Consider the following 23,080-nt stretch of genomic DNA (forward strand, 5'->3'; position numbering starts at 1 on the left):
GCAGAATTCCTTTACATTAGCCACCTAGAAGAAAAGGGCTTTTATTTATGTAATCTGCTTTTGCTATTATACTTGTATACACCAGATTGTTATTTCTTGGTGGTTGTCTTTTATTTAATTTCCACTCTACTCATTTTCATTGCTTGATTCAATAGCACTGAATGATTTCAAAGTCTTGTTTTAGGACAAATGCTTTAGAATTAAAATTAAGTTTGTTACAAATTATTCCATATATTGAGATGTAAAATAATTTCTTCATTTAAGTCCTTTGTAAATAGAAAGTTTGTTTAATGGCTTATTTTTAGATGATTGAGAGCAAGTTACTAATTTGTTAGGTATTTGAAAGCAAATTTGTTAGGTATCAATTCAGTCATATGAAGCCCCAAATTGACTACAAGTTCATGATCCAGTTTCTTTTCCCCTTCACTATTTGGGATAACTTCATTATTCCAGTTTCAAAAATAATCTGATTGTTTATTTTTGGTTATTTCTATATATCAGAGGGAGTTTGGAATGTGTTGAATATTATCAGACAGTTGTGCAAGCAAGAGTACATCAAACTGTTATTTGCAAGTCCAGAGACTGTCATTGGAAATTAGTATTTTTGAGCCCCTAAACATGGTCCCAGTACTGTGTTGGTACCAGTACTTCGATATTTAATCCCCAAATCTCCTTAAGTGTAGGATGATGTTATCTCTGTTTTCAGAAGTAAAGATGGTAGGATGAATCATGATTGGAAAAAGGGAAAAGTACATACCATTCTATACTTCCTAGAGAATGAGTGGGGGAGAGGAGCATATCACAAGTTTGTCTGTGAACATCCTTGCAACTAACAGCAAGCAGGAACCAATCCGTTAATTACTAATTTATTGTTTAAGAGGACTTCAATTTCTTGAGAGAAGTTTGACTATTCCTAATCTAAAATAATGAGCTTTATTGTCAACATTTATGGTATATAGAACCATGAATTTCCTGGCTTAATGCCACATTGTAGTCTAAGAAGAACAATTTTTCCTCAAATAAGGAAGGAAACCATTTTGATTATCTAGATTAATCAAGGAAAAACTTCTGGAATATCAGAATGGGTAAAATGTAAATTGAAGGGACATATATTTTGCTAAGTATTAAATTGCCATTTTCTGGTTTGTACCCAGAGTTTAAATATTGTTTGCTGGTTCCGTTAGTAACCCATGCTTTGCTTTTTGCTTAATTGGGATTTAAGGGGTTAAGTCCAGGTTAAATGACATTAAGAGTATACATTAAGAGTATAACCTGGGTCAGCCTGGTTCGTTTACAATACAGTGCTTTATTTTTAACATATCTTGTTTAACATGCAATTTTAAGTACAGTTTATCTGCAATATTTTGAAATACTAGGCACCTTTGTATAATTGTAGGATGTAGAGTTTTGGTTAAGAATAGATTACTAAATTACTTTTTCCCATGATTCCCTTATTTTTTTCTAAACAGAAAAATACACATTCACACATCAAATAATAATTGCCTATAATTCCACTACCTGGAGAAAAACCATTCTTATTTAACATCTTGTGCCATATCAGTTGGTATGTAAACATGTTTTATTTTTTTAAAAAGGATTGTATGATACACATTGTTCAATAACCTGATTTTTTTAACTTGACATTTAGTACACATATTTCCATCTTAATAAATATTATTTTATATCCATGTGCCCATTTCCTATTATCTAACATTGTTTCCAATTTCCAACTATTAAGCAATGCTATGACAATACAAAGTTCCTGCAAATTCCTTAGGATACATTGTATACTTGGATACAGTGGTGGGTGGGTCAAGACAGTGCACATTTTTTAAACTTTGATAAATGTTGTCAAATCACTTCCAGTGATAAAAGTCTTGTGGTTAGTGTCCTTCATATTGCATTAGAAGTAGTTGCCTGCAAAAGATCTAAGTTATCTTTGCCTCTAATTTATAACTATTACAGTGCCTCTAGCATTAGATTTTTTTTTATTTCATTTATTTATTTATTTATTTATTTATTTTTTTAAGTGATAATGCGACTTGTCCTTTATTTCAATGGAAATTTGAATGATCTTTATGAATCCTTTGAAAGTAAAGTTGATACTTTTATAAGCAGAAGCACGTGAAAAAAAGTTACAGTATGCATTAGAACAGTTAAACAAATTTCATACATACCAGGTTGTTCTTCCATTCTGGGAAATCTCTCTCATTCAAAAAGTTTTTATTCCCTGAAAATCTTGTATCTAAAGTATTTCTTAAAGGGTAAAAACAGTGCAGGGCATATTTAAATTGATCAATAAGAATATTACACAATTGTATTATAGTTCCATTCCCAATAGAACAGTTAAAACACAAATCAACCTTTTCTTTACAGAATGCAGGTTCCAAACATAATTTCTTAAATCATGGCCTGCCACTGAATCTGGCTATAAAACCTTATCTTGCACTAAAAGGATCTGTAGCTTTTCCAGCTGAGAATGAGTTCAAAATACTGAATCAACACAAGAAAAAAGAGAAATTGGGGATGAAGAAAACTCAGCTAAATTTCCTATAGGAAGGAGAGATTTTGACAGTGAGTAGTTTTTTTAAAATTGAGTTCTTATACCTTAATATCATAAAATAGAACTTTGAATTTAACGGAATTTGGGTCCAATCATAACAAAATCAAACAAGACCATGGTTCAACTTGTACTTGATACTAAGTGACTCTTGCCATTTATTTATTTAGCTGCGCTAGATCTTAGTTGTAGCATGCAGGATATTCTCACATTACCTTTTTTAAAAGAACATGTTAGGAAATTCCCTAACATTTGGTCCAGTGGTTAGGACTCCATGCTTCCACTGCAGGGGGACTGGGTTTGATCTAGGGGAACTAAGATTCCACATGCCGCATGGTGCAGCCAAAAAAATAAATAGGTATGTTATTATGACTTCACGACTAGCTGAATTTATAAACAACACAAAAAAATTTTTTATGTATCTTGTAATCTTAAATGATTGAAGAGGCATAGCTAAAAACATTCTTCACAAAGATAATTCTGAAGAAAAGACTGGGTTGTAGCTTCCTTAACAGTTATCACTGTATTATGGTTATCTTGTGAAAAAATGATAAACTGTATAGAGGATTGTGACATAATCATTCTTCTTAGAGGTTTTAAGATAGAAATTATCCACCTGCACCTGAGAGTAGGAAATACGTTCAGTCATTTTTAAAATAATTTCTAATTCTAATTTCTAATGCATTCTTCTATAGAAAACTATACACAGTATCTGTCTGGACGGCTACAACAAAAATACCATAGATGTGGTGACTTGTCACAGTTCTGGAGACTCGGTGGTCCAAGATAAAGGTGCTGGCATACTTGGAGTTTGGCAAGACATCTTCCTGGCTCTTGGATGTTGTCTTCTTCCTGTGTCCTTGCATGGCTGAAGGAGGAGGGAGCTCTCTGAGACTCCTAATTCATGCATCCTCCACTTTCCAGATCAAATGACCTCCCAAAAGTGCCACCTCCAAATACCATCACATAGGGGATTGTTTCACATATCTTGAGGGGGTGCATTCAGTCTATAACACATAGTGTAGTTGTCATTGTAGATACAGTTTTGAACACTTTCACATTTTTTCCACGTGTTTCAATTTTTTAATGAAAAGTTGAAGTACAGTGAACACTCGGACTTGCCGACTGATTTCTGCAGTTAACGTTTTCCATATTTGCTTTTTCTCTTGATAATACTTTCTTTTGAAATTATTTTAAAAAATAAGTTACAAAGAACACTTATCAACTGAATACTTCATTAGGCATCTTCTAAGAATAAAAACATTGCAAAGAATATTCTTATTAATACTACATGTTTAAAATTAATAATCTCATAATATCTAATATCTGGTGCATATTCAAATTTCCTCATTGTCCTAAGGATGTTTTTTAAATTTTTGTTCTAAAGGCTCTAATCTATTAATAAATAATCAAGGTTTATGTATTGTATTTAGTTATTTGGTTATATAGCTCTTTGGTCTCAGTCTACAACAGCATATCTCTTTATTTTTTTTAAAGATTTATTTATTGTCTGTGGTGGGTCTTTGTTGCTGACACAGGCGAGCCGGGCCTACTTTCCAGTTGCAGTGTGAGGCCTTCTTGCAGAGCACAGGCTCCTAGATGTGTGGGCTTCAGTAGTCGCAGCTCACGGGCTCATTAATTGCGGCTCATGGGCTTAGTTGCCTCACAGCATGTGGGATCTTCCAGGACCGGGGATCTAGCCAGTGTCCCTTGTTTTGCAAGGCAAATTGTTAACCACTGGGCCACCCAGGAAGCCCTCCTTTTTTTTTTTTCTTCCTCTTCTTTTTTATATAATTAACTTTAAAGTGTGTTGGCCAATCCAGAATGTGACGTACACCTGTTTTATATTAGTAAAAAATGTTATTTAAAAAGGATATATTTATTTGACTGCACTGAGTCTTAGTTGTGGCTTGTGAGATCCTACCCGGGCCCCCTGCACTGGGAACTCAGAAGCTTAGCCACTGGACCACCAGGGAAGTCCCAATTTGTTTAAAAAAAAAAATCTTATAACCCTCTATTCCTTATTAACAAATTACTCCAGTACTGAGTGGCTTAAAATAACACACATTTGTTATCTCAAATTTTCTGTGAGTGAAGAATCCTGCCACAACTTAGCTCGTTCCTCTGCTGCTTTATTTCACATGAGACTTCAGTCAAGGAGCCCACCACGGCTGGGGTTTCATCTGAAGGCCGGACTGAGGAAAGATGTATGTTTTAAGCTCACTTGCACAGTGTTCAGTTCTTTTTAATTAAGGACTTCAATTCCTAGCTGGCTGTTGGCCAGAGGCTGCCATCAACTTTTTGCATTGTGGACCTCCCTGACATGGCCAGTTCATGTTTGTTCTTTGCAATGCTGCTCAACTGGTTGTTGAGAGATTGCTAGCAGGACCAACGAGAATCTTTATAATTTAAGAGACAGACATGACATCCCCTCAACAACAAGATACTCTATTAGTTGGAAGTAAGTTACTCAAAGAAGAGTGGATTACACAAAGCTATGAATACCAGGGAAAGCAATCTCTGGGTGGCCCTCTTCGAATTTGCTTGCTACACCTGTTTCCTGTAGATGGAAAGCTAAATCCAAAGGCTTGGTTAGACTGAAATTACACTATTGTGGCAAGAATATTGAGAGGTAATGAGTACCTGCTTTTTGTTTGTGTGTGTGTTTTTGTTTTTTTTTTTTTTACTTGATAGCATCATGACTGTTTCCTTAATGATGTTTGCTTCCCTTAACTAAGGCAGGTTCAGAGAATAAAAATGGTACCATTACCATTCTAGTTACCATCTCAATAAAAATGGGAGAATATTCTTTTTTTTTTAAGTTTTCCTGTTCTTAAATATTTTATTTTTCCCTTTGGAAAAACAAAATGGTTATCAGATTTTATTTGTTTAATGTTTAAGTTTAGGATGCTTGCTTTCCAGGGATACTAAGAAAGGCATGATCTTGACTTTGAGGGCAATAAGTAAACCACTCTGGTGCATGTCACCGAGGAAACTAGCCTTCAGAATAAAGCAGGTAATGGAAGTTTTAGAGGAGAAAGTTTACAGCATCCTTCTGTAAAGTTGGCAGGCTGATATTGGTCCTAGGCCTAAGATGAAGTCCTGGGACTTAAAACTTGCCCTTGGGTTTCCTGGACACATTATAATCAGTAATAATCAGATGGCAATGATATTTTCATTAGATATGCTCTGATAGAGATAATATATCATTCTACATTTAAGGCATGTGATATAGCAATGTTTACTCATTGGTTTGCAACTGAATTTAAAACCAACCAGTTGAGCAGTGTTGCAGAGAACAGACAAATTTAAGTAAACTGAACAGCATTCATCAAGCAATTACCTTATGCTAGTTCCTAAGATTATCTTTATTCCCATGGGGAAAGTACTGCTAGTAATCTTACTTTTACAGGTGAAGATATTGAAAAAGATCAAGTAAACCTCTATTTGACAAGTCAGTAGTAACAAAACATATTTAATAAATTGACAAAACTGGATATCAATATGGAGAAAAATCTCAATGTGGAGTAGCCACTTTGCCTGATCATAATAGCTACTGTGTTGGTTGGTAACATGTAACATTGATATGTTATGTGGTATGTAACAGTGATACATAGATACAGGTTGATACTGAAAAAGGTGGCCTGAAGCCCTCAAGCCACATTTCTTTCATTCTTGTGTCTTCAAAGGGACTAATAAATTCAAGAAATATTTGCTCACATCTACATCATTTAAATTTTCAGTAGTGAAAGCAACCAAGATGCAGTGTAATATAGCAAGAGTGCTGGCTTTGGAGTTAAAAATCCATATAGTTCAATGACTTTTCCACCACTTACTAATAAGTTAGGGCAAGTTGCTTAAACTAAGTCCCAGTTTACACATCTCTACATTGAGATTTCATAGAATAGAATAATAAGGTATTTGTGTAAAAGCCTAGTAAAATATCTGCTATATATAATGTGTTTACCCAGCATTCCTTTCAAAGATAACCAAGCAAGCCTACTATCTTCCTAACAATGAAAGTGACTGCTATATACAAAGAATATTCAAAAGGTAAAGAAAAATATTAGGTTTTATTGCTATAGGGAGAGAATGTGCCCACGTAGGTGGTGGTGGGGGGTGGGGGGTGTTGTCCTGATGATATTTTCATAAAAGCAGTTAGTTGGAACTCTAAACACAAGTATCCTTACACTTCTTTATAATACTACAGAACCTCACCATGAAATACAGAGGTATATCTGTTAGAATATAAAAATAAGTGGCAGTGCAGTGGTTGAGACTCTGTGCTTCCCCTGCAGGGGACATGGGTTTAGTGGTTGGAGAGCTAAGATTCTGCATTCCACACAGCATGGCCAAAAAAAAATTTTTTAACCCCCACAACTATCCATTCTACAGCTGTGGCACTGAATAGTGACTCATTTGCTATCAAATCAGCTTTGAAGTCTCTTCTAATAACTATCAGAAAAATATTGTGATTGACCCAACATTTCGTTCGGCTTTTTCTGCAACATCTTATGGAAAAACACAAACTAACTTTTTTGTCAACCTCACACAAGGAAAGGGGATGTCTAGAAAGAAGGTGAGATGGTTGGATGCCATCACTGACTCAATGGACTTGAGTCTGAGCAAACTCCAGGAGATAGTGAAGGACAGGGAAGCCTGGCATGCTGCAGTCCATGAGGTCATAAAGAGTCGGACACAACTGAGTGACTGAACAAGAAGAAAGTATGCATACAGGTTAACTATACCCACAGTAATACTGCACAGAAAACAATTACAAAAATTATCAGCATTAATTTAGCCAGGAGTTTGGGGTTTGGCTGATCCTGGGTAGGCTCATTCATGACTCTGCCCTAGTCTGGACTTGACAACTTAGCTGGAACAGCTGAGCTCTGTTTGTCTCATCTTTCTCCTGGGACCAATGGGCTAGTCTGAGTATATAACTTTCAGGTGATGGTGGAAGTACATGCATGGACCATCCTAATGGCCCAAGCTTTTGTTGAGATTCTGGTGCCCATCTGCTTAACATCCCCTTAGCTTAAGTAAGTCATATAGCTGATTCCACTCTGCAGGAATTATGTCTCTAGTTGTGGAAGAAGGACACTATCAAATTACATGGAAAAAGGCATAACTACAGAGAGAGGTGAAGACCTGGCGCCATGAATGCAATTTACTACAGTGGTGATACAGAAAGAAGCTCTGTGTGGATCCACCACTTCTCAATACAGAGTTTAACAAGCATGGAGTCTCTAGCATGTGTCAGATACTGTATTATATGTTGAGACTACAAAGATATGTAATACTTGGCTTTTGTTTATGAGAACTAACAATATTTTGAAGAAGATACTGAGCAAGAGCCTGCAGTAGTGAGTTTTGGTTGCTTGTAGGGAAAACAGTAGATTACAAAGGAAGAAGCTGCTAATCTTAGCAGGATTCAGAATGGAAACACGGATTCTTTAATGTCTGAGCTACCTGGCAGATGAAAGACAGGCTTCCCAGGTGGTGCTAGTGGTAAAGAACCCGCCTGCCAATTCAGGAGATGCAAGAGAAGCGGGTTTGATCCCTGGATCGGGATGATTCCCTGGAGGAGGAAATGCAAACCTGCTCTCCAGTATTCTTGCGTGGAAAATTTCATGGACAAAGGAGCTCGGTGGGCTACAGTCCATGGGGCCACAGGGAATCAGACATGACTGAGCAACCAAGCACACATAAGATAGAGAAAATTTCTCACCTAGTGAATCTATAAAATTTCAGAGAAGTACTGATTGCCCCCGGCACTAACACATCCTATCCCCAGACAACCACTGTGATTCATGCTTACTGAGTTGCTGAAGAGTAGTTACAAAAAGGCATATAAATCCCACTCTGTCCACGCTACCATGTATTTGTCTTCGGGCAGAAAAACAGTCCTGAGTTTGCTCACAGAGCTTTAGGTTCACAACAATATTTAGTGCTGGGCCTCTTAACTTCTTTAATATTGGGTTGAACCATATGAAAATGCCAACATACAATCAGTTTTGACCTACAACATAGGCAATTCCATCGTGAGGCAGGAGATAGATGGGCTCCAGGCTAGATATTCACAACTAGCTTCTTGTTTACATTTCCTGAGGAAGGGGGCAGGTGAGGTTAGATATTTACAATGAGCCTCCTGCTTGCACTTTGAAGTAGAAACAACAACAGAAACAGGGTAAATAGCCAGATTTTGCCTCTTGAAGACATTTTGAGATAACAGTCAAGGCAGGAACAGAGAAGGGCTAAATCCTGTTTGAGTAAAAGATCAAGAGATCATACATTTCCCACCTTTGGGGCAGGGAGACTTCACACATGCACAGAAAATCTCCCTGGGGGTCAAAAAGGAGGGGACAACACCCAAGAACAGGTGATAGCAAGGCCACCACCATAGCCGATTAACAATGTTGTGAGAGTTTCAGGTGAACAGCAAAGGGACTCAGCCATACATACACATGTATCCATGTGGGCATGTGTGCTGTCGCTTCAGTTGTGTCTGACTCTTTGTGACTTCATAGACTGTAGCCTGGCAGGCTCCTCAGTTCATGGGATTCTCCAGGTAAGAACACTGGAATGGATTGCCATGCCCTCCTCCAGGGGATCTTCCTGACCCAGGGATCAAACCCACATCTCCTATATTTCCTGCATTGCAGGCAGATTCTTTAACTGGTGAGCCTCCGGAGAAGCCCATATATATAACCATTTTCCCCCAACTCCCAGGATGTCACACAACACTGAGCAGAGTTTTATGGGTTATAGGTCTTTGTCGGTTATCCATTTTAAATACAGCAGTGTGCAATGTCCATCCAAACTCCCTAACTATCCTTTCCCCCCATCCTTCCTTCTGGCAACCATAAGTTTGTTCTCTGTGAGTCTGTTTCTGTTTTGTAAGTAAGTTCATTTGTATCATTTCTTTTTAGATTCCACATATAAGGCATGCCCTATGATATTTCTCCTTCTCTGAGTTACTTCACTCAATAGGACAATTTCTAGGTCCATTTTGTTGCAAATGGCATTATTTCATTCTTTTTAATGGTTGAGTAATATTCCATTGTATATGTGTACCACATCTTCTTTATCCATTCCTCTGTTGATGGATATTTAGGTTGCTTCCATGTCTTGGTTATTCTAAACAGTGCTGCAGTGAACACTGGGGTGCATGTATTCTTTCGGATCATGCCCAGGAGTGGGATTGTAGGGTTATATGGTAGCTCTATTTTTAGTGTTGTAAGTAACCTCCATCCTGTTCTCCATAGAAGCTGTAACAGTTTACATTCCCACCATTAGTGTAGGAGGGGTCCCTTCTCTTCACATCCTCTCCACCATTTATTGTTTGTGGATTTTCTGATGATGGTCATTCTGGCTGATGTGAGGTGATAGCTCATGGAGTAATATTTTATTTATTTATTTTTGGTTATGCTGGGTTTTCATTGCTTTGCTTGGACTTTCTCTAGTTGCCATGAGAGGGGGGTACTCTTTACTTAGGCACAGTATTCTCACTGTGGTGACTTCTCTAGTTGCGGAGCACAGGCTCCAGAGCATGCAGGCTCACTACCTGTGGCGAGCAGGCTCACTACCTGTGGCGAGCAGGCTCTAGGATGCTCAGGCTTCAGTAGTTGTATCTTAGTTGCTCCGTGGCATGTATCCGGAACAGGGATCAAATCTGTTTCCCCTGCAGTGTCAGGCAGATTTTTATCCATTGTGCCACCACGGAAGCCCTTGATCTCTGATTTTAAAACCAGGTTTGTGTTTAGATCCAAAATCCTACAGGGCAGCCTTCAAAGTTAACAGTCATAAAACTATGATCCATAATCTATTTTCAAAAACTCACTTGTCCCTTTCTTGTCCCTCATGCACTCTATGCAAGAAATATACAATCTCCAGAGGCACTACCCAGATTCGCTCTTCACTGCTGCCCTCACACACTTCTCTTTTTCTTTTACACTTCTTGCCTCAAATTCCTTTTAAAAATGGCCTGGGATTCTCTTACTGGTCACCTTCACTCCTAAACTCTTCTCGCTTCCCTCCCTTTCAAAAAGCCAAGAACTAGTATGAAACAGCAGTTTATGAGGAAAGAAGGGAGAGAGAAAAGGTAGAAGCACTGATACGCCAACAGTATTTTATTCCTGCTCCCCTTTGCTCAACAGAAAGAACTAATTTACATTTAAAAGGTCGATATACTTACTTTCGTAGATAAATGGTTAAACAACATCAGACTATCAATGATGAGGAAACAGCGTTCTAATCAGTGGAACAGTATTCAACATTGTAAGCCGAGAATCCAAGTTAAAACGAATCTTATATGTTAGAACTTACTTTTAAAAAGATTTCAGGTGACATTTAAATTGCCTCAGCCCTTCTTTTTCAAACAAACTCAATTACATAAAACAAGAAAAATAACGTGCCGATAACTTTTGAACAATTTTTTGGGGGGGGTACAAAATGATGTAATTTTTTTCTTAAGTTATTTACGGTGGTATTTTTCTGACATGTGCCAGACGGTCAATAACCAAGACGCCAGTATTTGACTATTAAATAGAGAAAGGATAAATAAAAGCGCCAAGTGCCTTCAGAAGTGAAAAGGAATCATGCCTAGAAAGTAGTGTTAGGGTAAAATAAAGCAGCAAGAAACTGCTCTTGTACAACTTCTAAAACACATTAAAAAAAATTGTCCATGTGATGATGATAATGAGTTTCTCCTAAATTTGCCTCACTGTTGTTGAGTCAAACAAAAATTGAAAGACAAATGAAATCGGAAGATCAAACAATATACCTTCAGCTTACTGTGTACTGTATAAGGACAAAGATTGAAAAACAGTATCAACAAGGCAAAAAGCTATTGTAACGCTCCATCTATGGTTCTTTGTATATGGAAACATACAACAAAAATCCTCCCACACTGCTCACCCGCCCACAAACTCTACAGCCAACCTCTGCAGTAGGCGGAGGCAGCTTGATTGGCCCCCACCCTGCCTCCAGAAACGACTTTTGACGTTTGCGGCGCGACCGGAAGTGACGTCAAGCTGCGACGCCAGCTCCTGCAGCTCGCCGCTGCGGGAGGCTTTTGGTCTATCAGAAGACGGCGTCTTTCACCGGATGGTTGCTGGAGTGGGATCATGACGGGGAAGAAGTCTTCCAGGGAGAAGCGGCGCAAACGAAGCGGTCAGGAGGCGGCGGCGGCCCTCGCGGCGCCGGACTTGGTCCCCGCCGTAGGCGGCAGTGGCAGTGGAAGCACCAGTGGCTGCGGGAGCGCAAGCGGTTGCGGGAGCGTCACCTGCTGCGGGAACACTAGCGTGAGTGGAAGTGTCACCGGCGGTGGGAGCGGCGGCAGTTGCTGGGGTGGCAGCAGCGTGGAGCGCGGTGAACGTCGGAAGCGGAGAAGCACTGACTCATCTTCTAGCGTCTCCGGCTCCCTGCAGCAGGTGCGTGCGCGTCTTTCTCGTCGCTTCTCGAAGCGGCCGCGGTTTCAGAAAGCGGGCGAAGAGCAGAATGTGACTGCGGGATGCGGAGCCTGCTGTCGTTCCTGTTAGGGCTGCGGTCCTAGGGATCCAGTGTCTGAAGTTCACGTTCCTAAGTTCCCTTGAACCCCACACTCCCACGACTTGAACTTAAAATTTCTGGGTTTGCTGATCGTCTGCTGATTGCCTTTAGCTCCTTCCACACCTTAGTCTCCCTGAAAAGTATGGGTCAGGAACCAGCCTTCAGTGCCCTTGCAAGCCCCGCTTTACTTCTCTTCATCTACTTTATACAAGATGAGAAAATTGAGGATCAAAGAGATTAAGGAAGTTTACCGGTAGTTACCAGTTTGTTAATAACACCTACATTGGAATCCAATATCTGATTATAAAAGCCCTCTTTACTGTGGTATGTGTACACAATGGAATATTACTCAGCTATTAAAAGGAATGCATTTGAATCAGTTCTAATGAAGTGGATGAAACTGGAGCCTATTATACAGAGCGAAGTAAGTCAGAAAGAGAAACACCAATACAGTATATTAACACGTATTTATGGAATTTAGAAAGATGGTAACGATGACCCTATATGCGAGACAGCAAAAGAGACACAGATGTAAAGAACAGACTGTTGGACTCTGTGGGAGAAGGCTAGGGTGGGATGATTTGAGAGAATAGCATTGAGACGTGTATATTATCATATATGAAATAGATCGCCAGTCCAGGTTCCATGCATGATGCAGGGTGTTCAGGGCTGGTGCACTGGGATGACCCTGAGGGATGGGATGGGGAGGGAGGTGGGAGGGAGGATCAGGATGGGGAACACATGTACACCCATGGCTGATTCATGTGAATGTATGGCAAAAACCACCACAATGTTGTGAAGTAATTAGCTTCCAATTAAAATAAGTTAAAACAAAGAAATAAAACCCCTCTTTATGCACCTTCAAACTGACAAAATACTGCCGTTAAAAAAAAAGTTTGCTCACGTTATAAAACAGATGCAGGAAAAAAATAAAAACACACATAAAAATCAGTTGCAGGACTGTATGCTTTAAATATATACAACACAAATGATGGGAAATGGAAGGCTTTCTTTATGCTTCCTCATTAATTGTTTGATACTCAGCCCCTTCATTAACTCGTCAGCCTTGATATTTCTTATTTTTTGTTATTTTTCATTATCTAAGGCTTTTTCTTTTTTTTTTTTTTCAATCTTTTAGTGTAGTGTTGAACGCAGGCATTCATAGCAGGCATTCTTTTCCCATTCCTTTTTGTAGTAGAAACAGTTTTAATTTTATACCAGTAAATCTATTTGTCATAGGTTCTGAAAGATATCTGATCAAGTTAAGGAAATTTTTAATTTCTGGTTTTTCTGAGATTTTGTGGAGTTTTATCATATACCTTTGGGGCATTCTGTTGAGGGGTCATACAGTTTTCTTTCTTTAATCTGATGTAATTTTATTGATAAATTGTCCTTGCTTTTTGAGATAAATCCTACTTGATTTGTTGATTTGGTTGTTGTACTTGCCTATATAATTCAGTATTTTTATTAAATACCTTTGTGTTTATGTTAAGTTAAATCAGATTATGGTTTTTATTTTTGTAGTTACCCTGTTTTGTTTTAGTATTGGGCTATGGATTGAGTTGGGAAAACTTAACTTTTTTTTTTTTTCATGTATTCCAGAGTAGTTTATATCTTTCTCTCAAGGTTGTACTTGACTGTTGGACCATACAGCTGTTTGGGTCTGGTGGATTTTTCTAGGGGTAGTGTATTTTTCCTTAACGCCTCTCACCTTTTTTTCTCCCCCACTTTCTTAGATAGTTATAAATATATTCAGTTTTTCTATTCCTTCTAGATTTAGTTGTGGATCAGTTCAGTTCAATCACTCAGTTGTGTCTGACTCTTTGTGACCCCATGGACTGCAGCATGCTAGGCTTCCCTTTCCATCACCAACTCCCAGAGCTTGCTCAAACTCATGTCCATCAAGTCGGTGATGCCATCCAACTGTCTCATCCTCTGTCATCCCCTTCTCCTCCTGCCTTCAATTTTTCCCAGCGTCAGGGTCTTTTCCAGTGAGTCAGTTCTTCACTTCAAGTGGCCAAAGTATTGGAGTTTCAGCTTCAGCATCAGTCCTTCAAATGAATATTTGGGACTGATTTCCTTCAGGATTGACTGGTTGGATCTCCTTGCAATCCAAGGGACTCTACAGAGTCTTCTCCAACACCGTAGCTCAAAAGCATCAATTCTTCATTGCTCAGCTTTCTTTATGGTCCAGCTCTCACATGCATACGTGACTACTGGAAAAACCATAGCTTTGACTAGACGGACCTTTGTGGACAAAGTGATGTCTCTGCTTTTTAATATGCTGTCTAGGTTTGTCATAGCTTTTCTTCTAAGGAGCAAGCATCATTTGACTTCATTTTTGGATATCACCATTCTTATCTTAAATAGTTTGCATGTTTTTAGTACTCTATTAATGAGAAGACCAGTAATAAGGATTGTGTAAGCATTTGCATACAGAACTAAACTGTACTTTTATGAGAAGTACTTCATTGGGAAGTCTTACAAATAGGGAGGATGATTATGTATGCATTTTATAAAATACATTTTGGTGACAGTATACAAAACAGATTGGCGAAACCTTTGATTAGATGTAGAGTCCAGTGTGTGTGAACTCAGTCACTCAGTCCTGTCTGACTCTTTGTGGCCATGGACTGTAGCCCACCAGGCTCCTCTGTGCATAGGTTTCTCCAGGCAAGAATACGGGAGTGGTTTGCCATTTCCTACTCCAGGGGAATCTTCTTCATCCAGGGATCGAACCTGCATCTCTCGGCAGGCAGATTCTTTACCACTCATGCCACCTGGAGGTAATCTAGGCAAAAAGGATGTTGTCTTGGCTCAGCATTCTGGCAGTAGACTTGAGAGACTGGATAGATTTGGAAAATAGGAGGCAAAGTTGATTGAATTGTCTTAAATTACTTGCCTGCTTTGAATATGATTGGATATTTAACAGTTTTAAAAATGACAGTAGCTCTGGTAAGCAGTGGTACTTTATTATGTATGTGATTTGTAACATTTTGCTGCTATCCTGTTTCTTTTTAAGAATTAAGAATGACCACACATACATAAAATTCTTGGGTGAATGGTCTACTGGAGGAGTATTGTATTCTTCAGAAGTCTGAAATTATAGAAAACTATTCAATATTGAGTATATTTTCATTTGTGTGTCGTAAGATATTCTTCACTTTTTATCAATTTGCTGATAATTACAGCCTGGAGAGTAATGTCAAAGAATACTGAGCAATTAAATAGTCTTTTCTATGGTTTTCAATAACTGATTTATGCAACCAAAGAATTTGAAGATGTTTAATAAAGATTTTATTAAATGATGTATGATGTTATAGACATATTTTTATTGTTTAATGGTTCTTTATGTCTTTTAATTTTAGGAGGCCAAATATCTTTTGCCACCTCTGGAAAAAGAGTTATTTTTGGCAGAGCACAGTGACCTTGAAGAAGGTGGATTAGACCTGACTGTGGCATTAAAACCAGTTAGTTTCTATATATCAGACAAAAAAGAAATGCTTCGGCAGTGTTTCTGTATCATAGGAGAGAAGAAGTTACAGAAGATGCTTCCTGATGTGTTAAAGGTACTTCATGACATAGATTACCAGGTTCTCCACTATATAGAAATATACAAAAACTTTCTTTGTAGCAGTCATTTTACTTAATGGAAATTATAATTGTATGTTTTCAACTAAGCTACTTCAAAAAGATACAGGGATTTTGCAGAACCATAATGGCTTTGTGTATTGAAAAATTTGCCAGAAAGAAATGGGACACTTTACTATATTTAGGTAAGGAATTTTTTGACCTTCTGGGAATAATTCTATTAAATATTGGCAATTTAAGTAACTAGATTAGATATACACTGATTCTTTTGCTTTAAGGAGTATACTGCTGTGTAACAGTATGTAATAAAGAAAGAAAGTGAAAGTTAGTCACTCTCATGTCAGACTCTTTGTGACCCCATGGACTGTAGCCCATCAGGCTCCTCTCTCCATGGAATTCTCCAGGCAAGAATACTGGAGTGGGTTGCCATTTCCTTCTCCAGGGGATCTTACTGATCCAGAGATTGAACCCTGGGTCTTCCATGTTGCAGGCAGACTCTTTACCAACTGAGTCATCAGGGAAGACCACAGTATGCAATGATAGTTGGTAATAGCCTGTATTTCATTAAATTCTTAAATGTTTTTGGATGTTTATTTCTAAAAATTACTCAGAAACGTATGTGGTGTTGTAATTTTACTGATATGGAAAAAAGACTTGGGCAAGTTAAACCCAACAGCATATATATCTAAGATGAATGGAGCCAGGGCTAGAATATTTAAGCCTTTAGTGGTATTCGCCTAACATAAATAGGAGAAGACTCTTGAAAGTCCCTTGGACTGCAAGGAGATCCATCCAGTCCATCCTAAAGGAAATCAGTCCTGAATATTCATTGGAAGGACTGATACTGAAGCTGAAACTCCAATACTTTGGCCACCTGATGTGAAGAGCCGACTCATTTGAAAAGACCCTGATGCTAGGAAAGATTGAGGGCAGGAGGAGAAGGGGACGACAAAGGATGAGATTGTTGGATGGCATCACCGACTCAATGGACATGGGTTTGGGTTAACTCCGGGAGTTGGTGATGGACAGGGAGGCCTGGCATGCTGTGGCTTATGGGGTCGCAAAGAGTTGGACACGACTGAGCGACTGAACTGAACTGAAATAGGCTACTATTAACAATATCTGGGCACCTGGCTCACTCTTTAGTTTGTTCTTTCATAGTTAACATGACTTTATATATTCCAATTAAAACTATAAATTATAATGTTTGCATGTTAACTGGCAGGTCTTCAGATTTTATCCCATAAAAAAGATTTATGTGACTTCATTTGTTTGACTGCACAACTTTGCTAAGCAAGACTTTTTTTTTAAATGCTTGCTATTTTCTAGTTTACTTTGGTGCTGTATTATATAAATGCATTGTTTAAAATATCATTTTCTTTAGAACTGTTCAATAGAAGAAATTAAAAGACTTTGCCAGGAACAGCTAGAGCTCCTGTCTGAAAAAAAAATTTTGAAGATTCTTGAGGGTAAGAATGCATATTTCTACCTTCTGGTAACTTAGTATAGGTAGTTAATACTATATTTAGCATAAATCATGAGGTATTTTTACTTGACTTCAGCTTTATTCTTAGTCATTAATTAATATTTTTACTTCTCTTTATAGAAAATTATAGTTTATATCGTAGAATAGCATCTCAGGAATGGACTTTTTGATGTATGTGTGGTTTTTCCAAATCAGTTATGTAGGTAAGAACATTTAAATTTGTGTGAAAAAGAAAAAAGTTTATCCAAAATTCTATAAAAAATTATAGAGGAAGAAAAATTATTAAAGAAGGCAAAGACTTCTCTTAAGATATTTTTGAGTTTTTTGCTTTCTCACTGCTTCAAACTATCCATTGAATACCATTTCTGCTCTAATAAGAGCCAAATACAGAGTTAGAATAATTTCTTGCAAATTCCTGACATTTGTCTGTCTGCCTAAAGTAAGACTCTTCTTTGCAATACAGTACCTGTAGAATTTTGAATTTTTAAGCTGTTTTTTTTTTTTTTGACTCTACAAGGATTTTACTATCAGCGTTACAAGAGAAGGAACAAAAAAATGGAGACTTTCAATTTCTAGAGATAACATCTTTTTAAAATGTAAAATGGTTTAATGGAATCTGTAACTGGTAAAAGATGTGTACATGTGTGTATAGTCTGTAAGTATATATATATATATATATGCACACACACACACACACACACATTCTCATTTCTATACATTTTATGCATTTATAGAATAGATAAATAGGACAGATACCTAAAAAGGCATTTTAAATATAAGAATTAAAACTGTCATCTTTGAACAACTGTCAGGTTTCTTAATCTGTCCCTTTATAGATGAAACTTTCTGTATAATGATAAGTTGCTCTGACTTTTTGTCTTATAAGCGTGTTTTCAATTTTTTTTTTTTTTAATGTCATTCACAAGGTGACAATGGTATGGACTCTGAAATGGAAGAAGAAGCAGATGATGGCTCTAAGATGGTGTCTGATGTAGTTAATCAGTAAGTTAAAAGCATTCATTGTAATTTCAGAATTCCTTTGTTATCTCTGGTGATTTCTTACCTCAAGAATGTGATTGTTTTTCTATGCTATAGTTATATAAAGAGATTCAACAATGTTAGATTGATTTTTTTTACTTGTAGTGATTGGTCCTTTTGATGTGAGGATGGAATTAATTGCTTTCAGGATTAAGATAATTTTATTAAACTACTACTCAGTAATAGGACTATAACAGTGCCCACACTGAAGCAGAATCACATCTCTCATTTGGAATTTGAATATATATACTACTACTGATACCCACTGTTTATTAAGTACTTACTGTAACAAACATGTTAGTAGTATAGAAGACTTTATCTCACTGAATTCTTCTACATACCTCTTGATGTTTGGTGATAATAGCTTCTTTTCATGGATCAGATAGTCAGCTGGTTCATTTGATGTCTGTTCAGTCAGTTCAGTTACTCAGTGGTGGTCAACTCTTTGTGACCCCATGGACTGCAGCACGCCAGGTTTCCCTGTCCATCACCAACTCCTGAAGCTTGCTCAAACTCATGTCCATCAAGTCAGTGATGCCATCCAACCATCTCATCCTCTGTCGTCCCCTTCTTCTCCTGCCTTCAATCTTGCCCAGCATCAGGGTCTTTCCCAATGAGTCAGTTCTTTGTTTGATATAGGTACATTTAATTTGATTATTGTGATAATGGAAAATAGCTGAAGTTTTGGAATGCCAACTAATGAAGTGACATGCTAATTTTCTAGGCTATTCTGCTCTGCCATGGGCTCATTAAACTTTCACCCACTAATTTTATCATGTGTTCTGATTTTTGACTAAAATATTTTGTTTTTGGTCATCACCAAAGACTGACTTGCATCTCTGTTTGCAGTTTGGCTATAGGCAGTAGCCCAAATAAAAACATAACCAGAGATAGTAACATAAATCAGTAGCACATATTTAACCTGAAACCTGAGTATATTTTTATTTCTAATACAGTGCTATTGGGTAAGTATCACTGGAAGACAACAATTTAATTTCATATTATAACTATAGAGAGCATCAGCTAACCTACTTATACTGAAGCACTGAAGAAATCATTGTATCTTGGCTGCCTCATAATCAGTAGATTTTTGGTCATCACATTCATCTTGCCTTGGAATGTCATAGGATGATTTATACTTTCCCACAAAGTATAAAGTGTACACATTTCTACAGCCTTGCTACTGACTTTTCTTCAAAATGTGGGTGGGTGGGTTAGTTGCTTAGTCGTGTTCGACTCTTTGTGACCCCACAAACTGTAGCCCCTCAGGCTTCTCTATCCCTGCGATTCTCCAGGCAAGAATACTGGAGTGGATTGCCAGTCCCTTCTCCAGAGGATCTTCCTGATCCAGGGATCGAACCCAGGTCTCCTGCATTGCAGGCAGATTCTTTACCATCTGAGCCACAGGGAAGATCTCAGCCAGGGTGAAAGTGAAAGTGAAGTTGCTCGGTCGTGTCCGACTCTTTGTGACCCCGTGGACTGTAGCCTACCAGGCTCCTCTGTCCATGGGATTTTCTAGGCAAGAGTACTGGAGTGGGGTGGCATTTCCTTCTCCTTTCTTCAAAATATGTAGCTTTAAATTGCTTATATATATACTAGTCTGGTTTAGATAGTTTAAGCCTGTCACTTTTAGTTTTACATTTTAGTTTCTTAAATAATCTAAATTAATCATCTTCTTTCTTGATGCTTTTTACAGAGCATCAACTTTTGCTTGATTACTTTTGTTTTGCCTTTGTTTAAATGTGTTTATCCAATTTTTGAAGTTATCCAATGTTTTCAAGGTTAAGTCCTTTTTTGTTCACACCTGAACACTACTGCTACTTTTCTACTGTTAGAACTGTTTAATGGATATCTAATTAGATTAGAAATTTGTTTCTTTTTTAAAAATTACAACAAAGTACAGTATTTGACTTCTGAACTTTTCTAATGAAAAAAAAAAAAAAGGTGATTAGATTCAAAGTGACTGTTGTGGAGAACCGAGTTTTACACTGTTACCATGAGACAATGTTACCATGAGACGGATCATGTTAGCTTTTAAATGCTGCAGTGAGTAGGTTAAGCAATCAGAAATATTACTCAAAATTGTCATTGTAGCCACTTGTAGATCTGATAAGTGTCAGATCATTGAAATTCTTCTGAGTTATTTGAGTATATAGGCTTTTAAAAAAATCATATTTGTAAGCTGCTGCTGCGAAGTCACTTCAGTCGTGTCCAACTCTGTGCGACCCCATAGACAGCAGCCCACCAGGCTCCCCCATCCCTGGGATTCTCCAGGCAAGAACACTGGGGTTGCCATTTCCTTCTCCAATTTGTAGCTACAGGATGCCAAATAAATAATAATATTAAGAGCACTGTATGCCAGACCCTGTTCTGATCACTTTACTTGCTTCATTCACTCATTGGGTTTGTATACTAGCCTTGTGAGTTAGGTGGTATTAGTATCATCATTTTACAGATGGACAGATAAGGCCTAGAAAGATTTACGTGCCTGAGATCACACAAATGAATGTGGAAGTAGAAGGAATGTTAGTTATTAAGAGACTATAAGTGTTCATGTAAATGGACCTGGCTTTAAAACACTTAACCTTCTCTAAAATCACTTTGTACATTTGTAAAATATGGGTAATACTTGGCCCCAATAGGATTATTGGGATAAATGGTAGTGGAGTGGTAAAGAATCCACCTACCAGTGCAGGAGATGCAGGTTTAATCCCTGGGTCAGGAAGATCCCCTAGAGTAGGAAATGGCAATCTGCTTTAGTATTCTTGCCTGGAGAATTCCATGAACAGAGGAGGCTGGCGGGCCATGATGCATGTGGTCACAAAGAGTCAGACATGGCTGAGCAACACTAATGTAACTTGTTTGTTATTTTTAAGAAATTTTTACCATTTCGTTACTAGTTATGAATAGGGCAATACACTGCACTGTGAAACAGTGAAGGTAGGACAGGGAAATAACGTGGGAGAATGTTGGCCTTAGCCCACATTGCTGACTTGACAACTTGCCGCTTGCTCTGTGCTCAGAGGTCAGTTCAGTCCTGTTAATTTCTGTTGAGTTGAACTGAACCTGGTGGGCACGCTCATATAAGCTTAATTCCAGGGCTTCAGCAGACTATTAAGTTAGTTAACATGTTTGGTACTTGGTGCTGAAATTTTTCATGTTTTTTATTACCTGCTGGTTTTTTACTCTAATAGATAACAGTAGTCTGACTGGTCTGGATGCTGAGGGAACAGTTATGAGTAGGCAAGAACCTTCAAGGAATTCAGCAATTTGGGAGACGAAAATAAGGCTGAATACATTGAACAGGTAGCTTCTGTGGAACACATGATTAATAGGCAGTAGGAAAGGAAACTTTAGCAAACTAACGATAACTCTCAAAGAAGTAGAGTTAGAACACAGATGTAGTTTCAGGAACTCAATTCTGAATTCCTAAATTTAGGAGACAAATTGATAAAGAGATTAGCCATGACTGGAGGCTACATCATTGTGCTAAGAAATTAAATTGAATAAATAAATACAGAAAAGTAGAGAGAAACCACACACAGAAAGTGTAAATCCTTATGTAAACTTGGTTACCTGCTTATACATGGTCAGCTGGAAGACAGTTTTAGACCTATCTTGAACATACTAGACATCCTGGAAAGAGAAATAAATAGCTAGAAAAAAATTGAAGAAATGATAGAATTAACATTCTTTATTTAAAGACATAAGACTGTAAGGAGAAGGATAACAATCTGGTTATGAGCTGAATTGTGTCCCTCCAAAATTCATACAAGGAAGTCCCTAACCCTTAGCACTTCAGAACATAATCTCATTTGGAATAAGGTCTTTAAACAGGTGATTTGTTTGTTGTTTAGTCACTGAGTCATCTCTCATTCTTTTCCAACCCCATGGACTATATAGCTCACCAGGCTCCTCTGTCCATGGGATTCTCCAGACAAGAATATGGGAATGGGTTTCCTTCTCCAGGGGATCTTCCCCACCCAAGGACTGAACCTGTGTCTCCTGCTTGGCAGGTAAATTCTTTACCACTGAGCCACCTGGGAAGCCCAAAGAAGTTATTAAGTCAGTCCAGTCTGATTGGTGTCCTTACAAGAAAAGGAAATTTGAGTGCACTGAGAGACACCAGGGCTGGGCACACACAGAGCAGAGCCATGTTAAAGCTGTCTGCAAGTCAAAGAGGAAACCAACCCTGCAGACACCTTGATCTTCAACTTCCACCTTGCAGAACTGTGAGAAATACATTTTTATTGCTTAAGCCAGCCAGTCTTGGTGTTTTGTTATGACAGCTCTAGCAGACAAATACAAACTTATAAGTATTATATGTGTGTACATGTGTGAATTTCCTGGTGAAATTTTTCCCCTGAACTTTTTATTTTGGAAAACTTCAAACATATTTTGGAGAACTTTAAACTTATGAAAAATTGAAAGAATGATATGCTAAAGATCCGTATACTTTCTACCTAGATTCAGCAACAGTAAGATCTTTCCAGTTTTACTTTCTCTTTCTCCTTATATTTATCCCTTTTCCCCAGGAACCATTTGTATTAGGTTGCTAGAGCTGCCAGAACAGAGTACCATAGACTGGCTGGGTTAAACAGCAGAAACTTATTTTCTCACCGTTCTGGAGGATGAAAGTCCAAGATCAGGGAACTGACAGGGTTCTTTTCTCTGAAGCCTCTCCCCTTGACTTGCATATGGCCACCCTCTTGCTGCCTTTTCACTTGATTGACTTCCCTTGTGTGTTTCCCTGTTGTCTCTCCCTGTGTGCTATTCTCCCCTTATAAGGTCACCAGTCACACTGGGTTAGGGCCCACCATTATGGCCTTCAGTCCATTCAGTTCAGTCCCTCA

The 23,080-nt window shown here is 38.0% G+C and overlaps 1 protein-coding gene across 2 annotated transcripts in view; it reads left to right on the forward strand.

Moving 5' to 3' along the window:
- Positions 1-11,574: 11,574 nt before the first annotated feature.
- The window catches only part of CAAP1 (caspase activity and apoptosis inhibitor 1), a 72,608-nt gene continuing 61,102 nt past the window's right edge, over positions 11,575-23,080 (forward strand). Inside the window, exons 1-4 of one of the 2 annotated variants that reach the window (XM_019965870.2) lie at positions 11,575-11,994; positions 15,481-15,681; positions 17,088-17,172; positions 18,116-18,191. In XM_019965870.2, coding sequence (XP_019821429.2) covers positions 11,689-11,994; positions 15,481-15,681; positions 17,088-17,172; positions 18,116-18,191 — 668 coding nt within the window. In that variant the 5' untranslated portion in view covers positions 11,575-11,688. Of the gene's footprint in view, positions 11,995-12,036; positions 12,537-15,480; positions 15,682-17,087; positions 17,173-18,115; positions 18,192-23,080 lie in introns of those variants that run through there. The other variant, XM_070794436.1, reaches the window with a different exon arrangement.

The sequence above is a fragment of the Bos indicus genome, chromosome 8, assembly GCF_029378745.1.
Source record: "Bos indicus isolate NIAB-ARS_2022 breed Sahiwal x Tharparkar chromosome 8, NIAB-ARS_B.indTharparkar_mat_pri_1.0, whole genome shotgun sequence".
Classification (NCBI taxonomy): Eukaryota; Metazoa; Chordata; class Mammalia; order Artiodactyla; family Bovidae; genus Bos; species Bos indicus.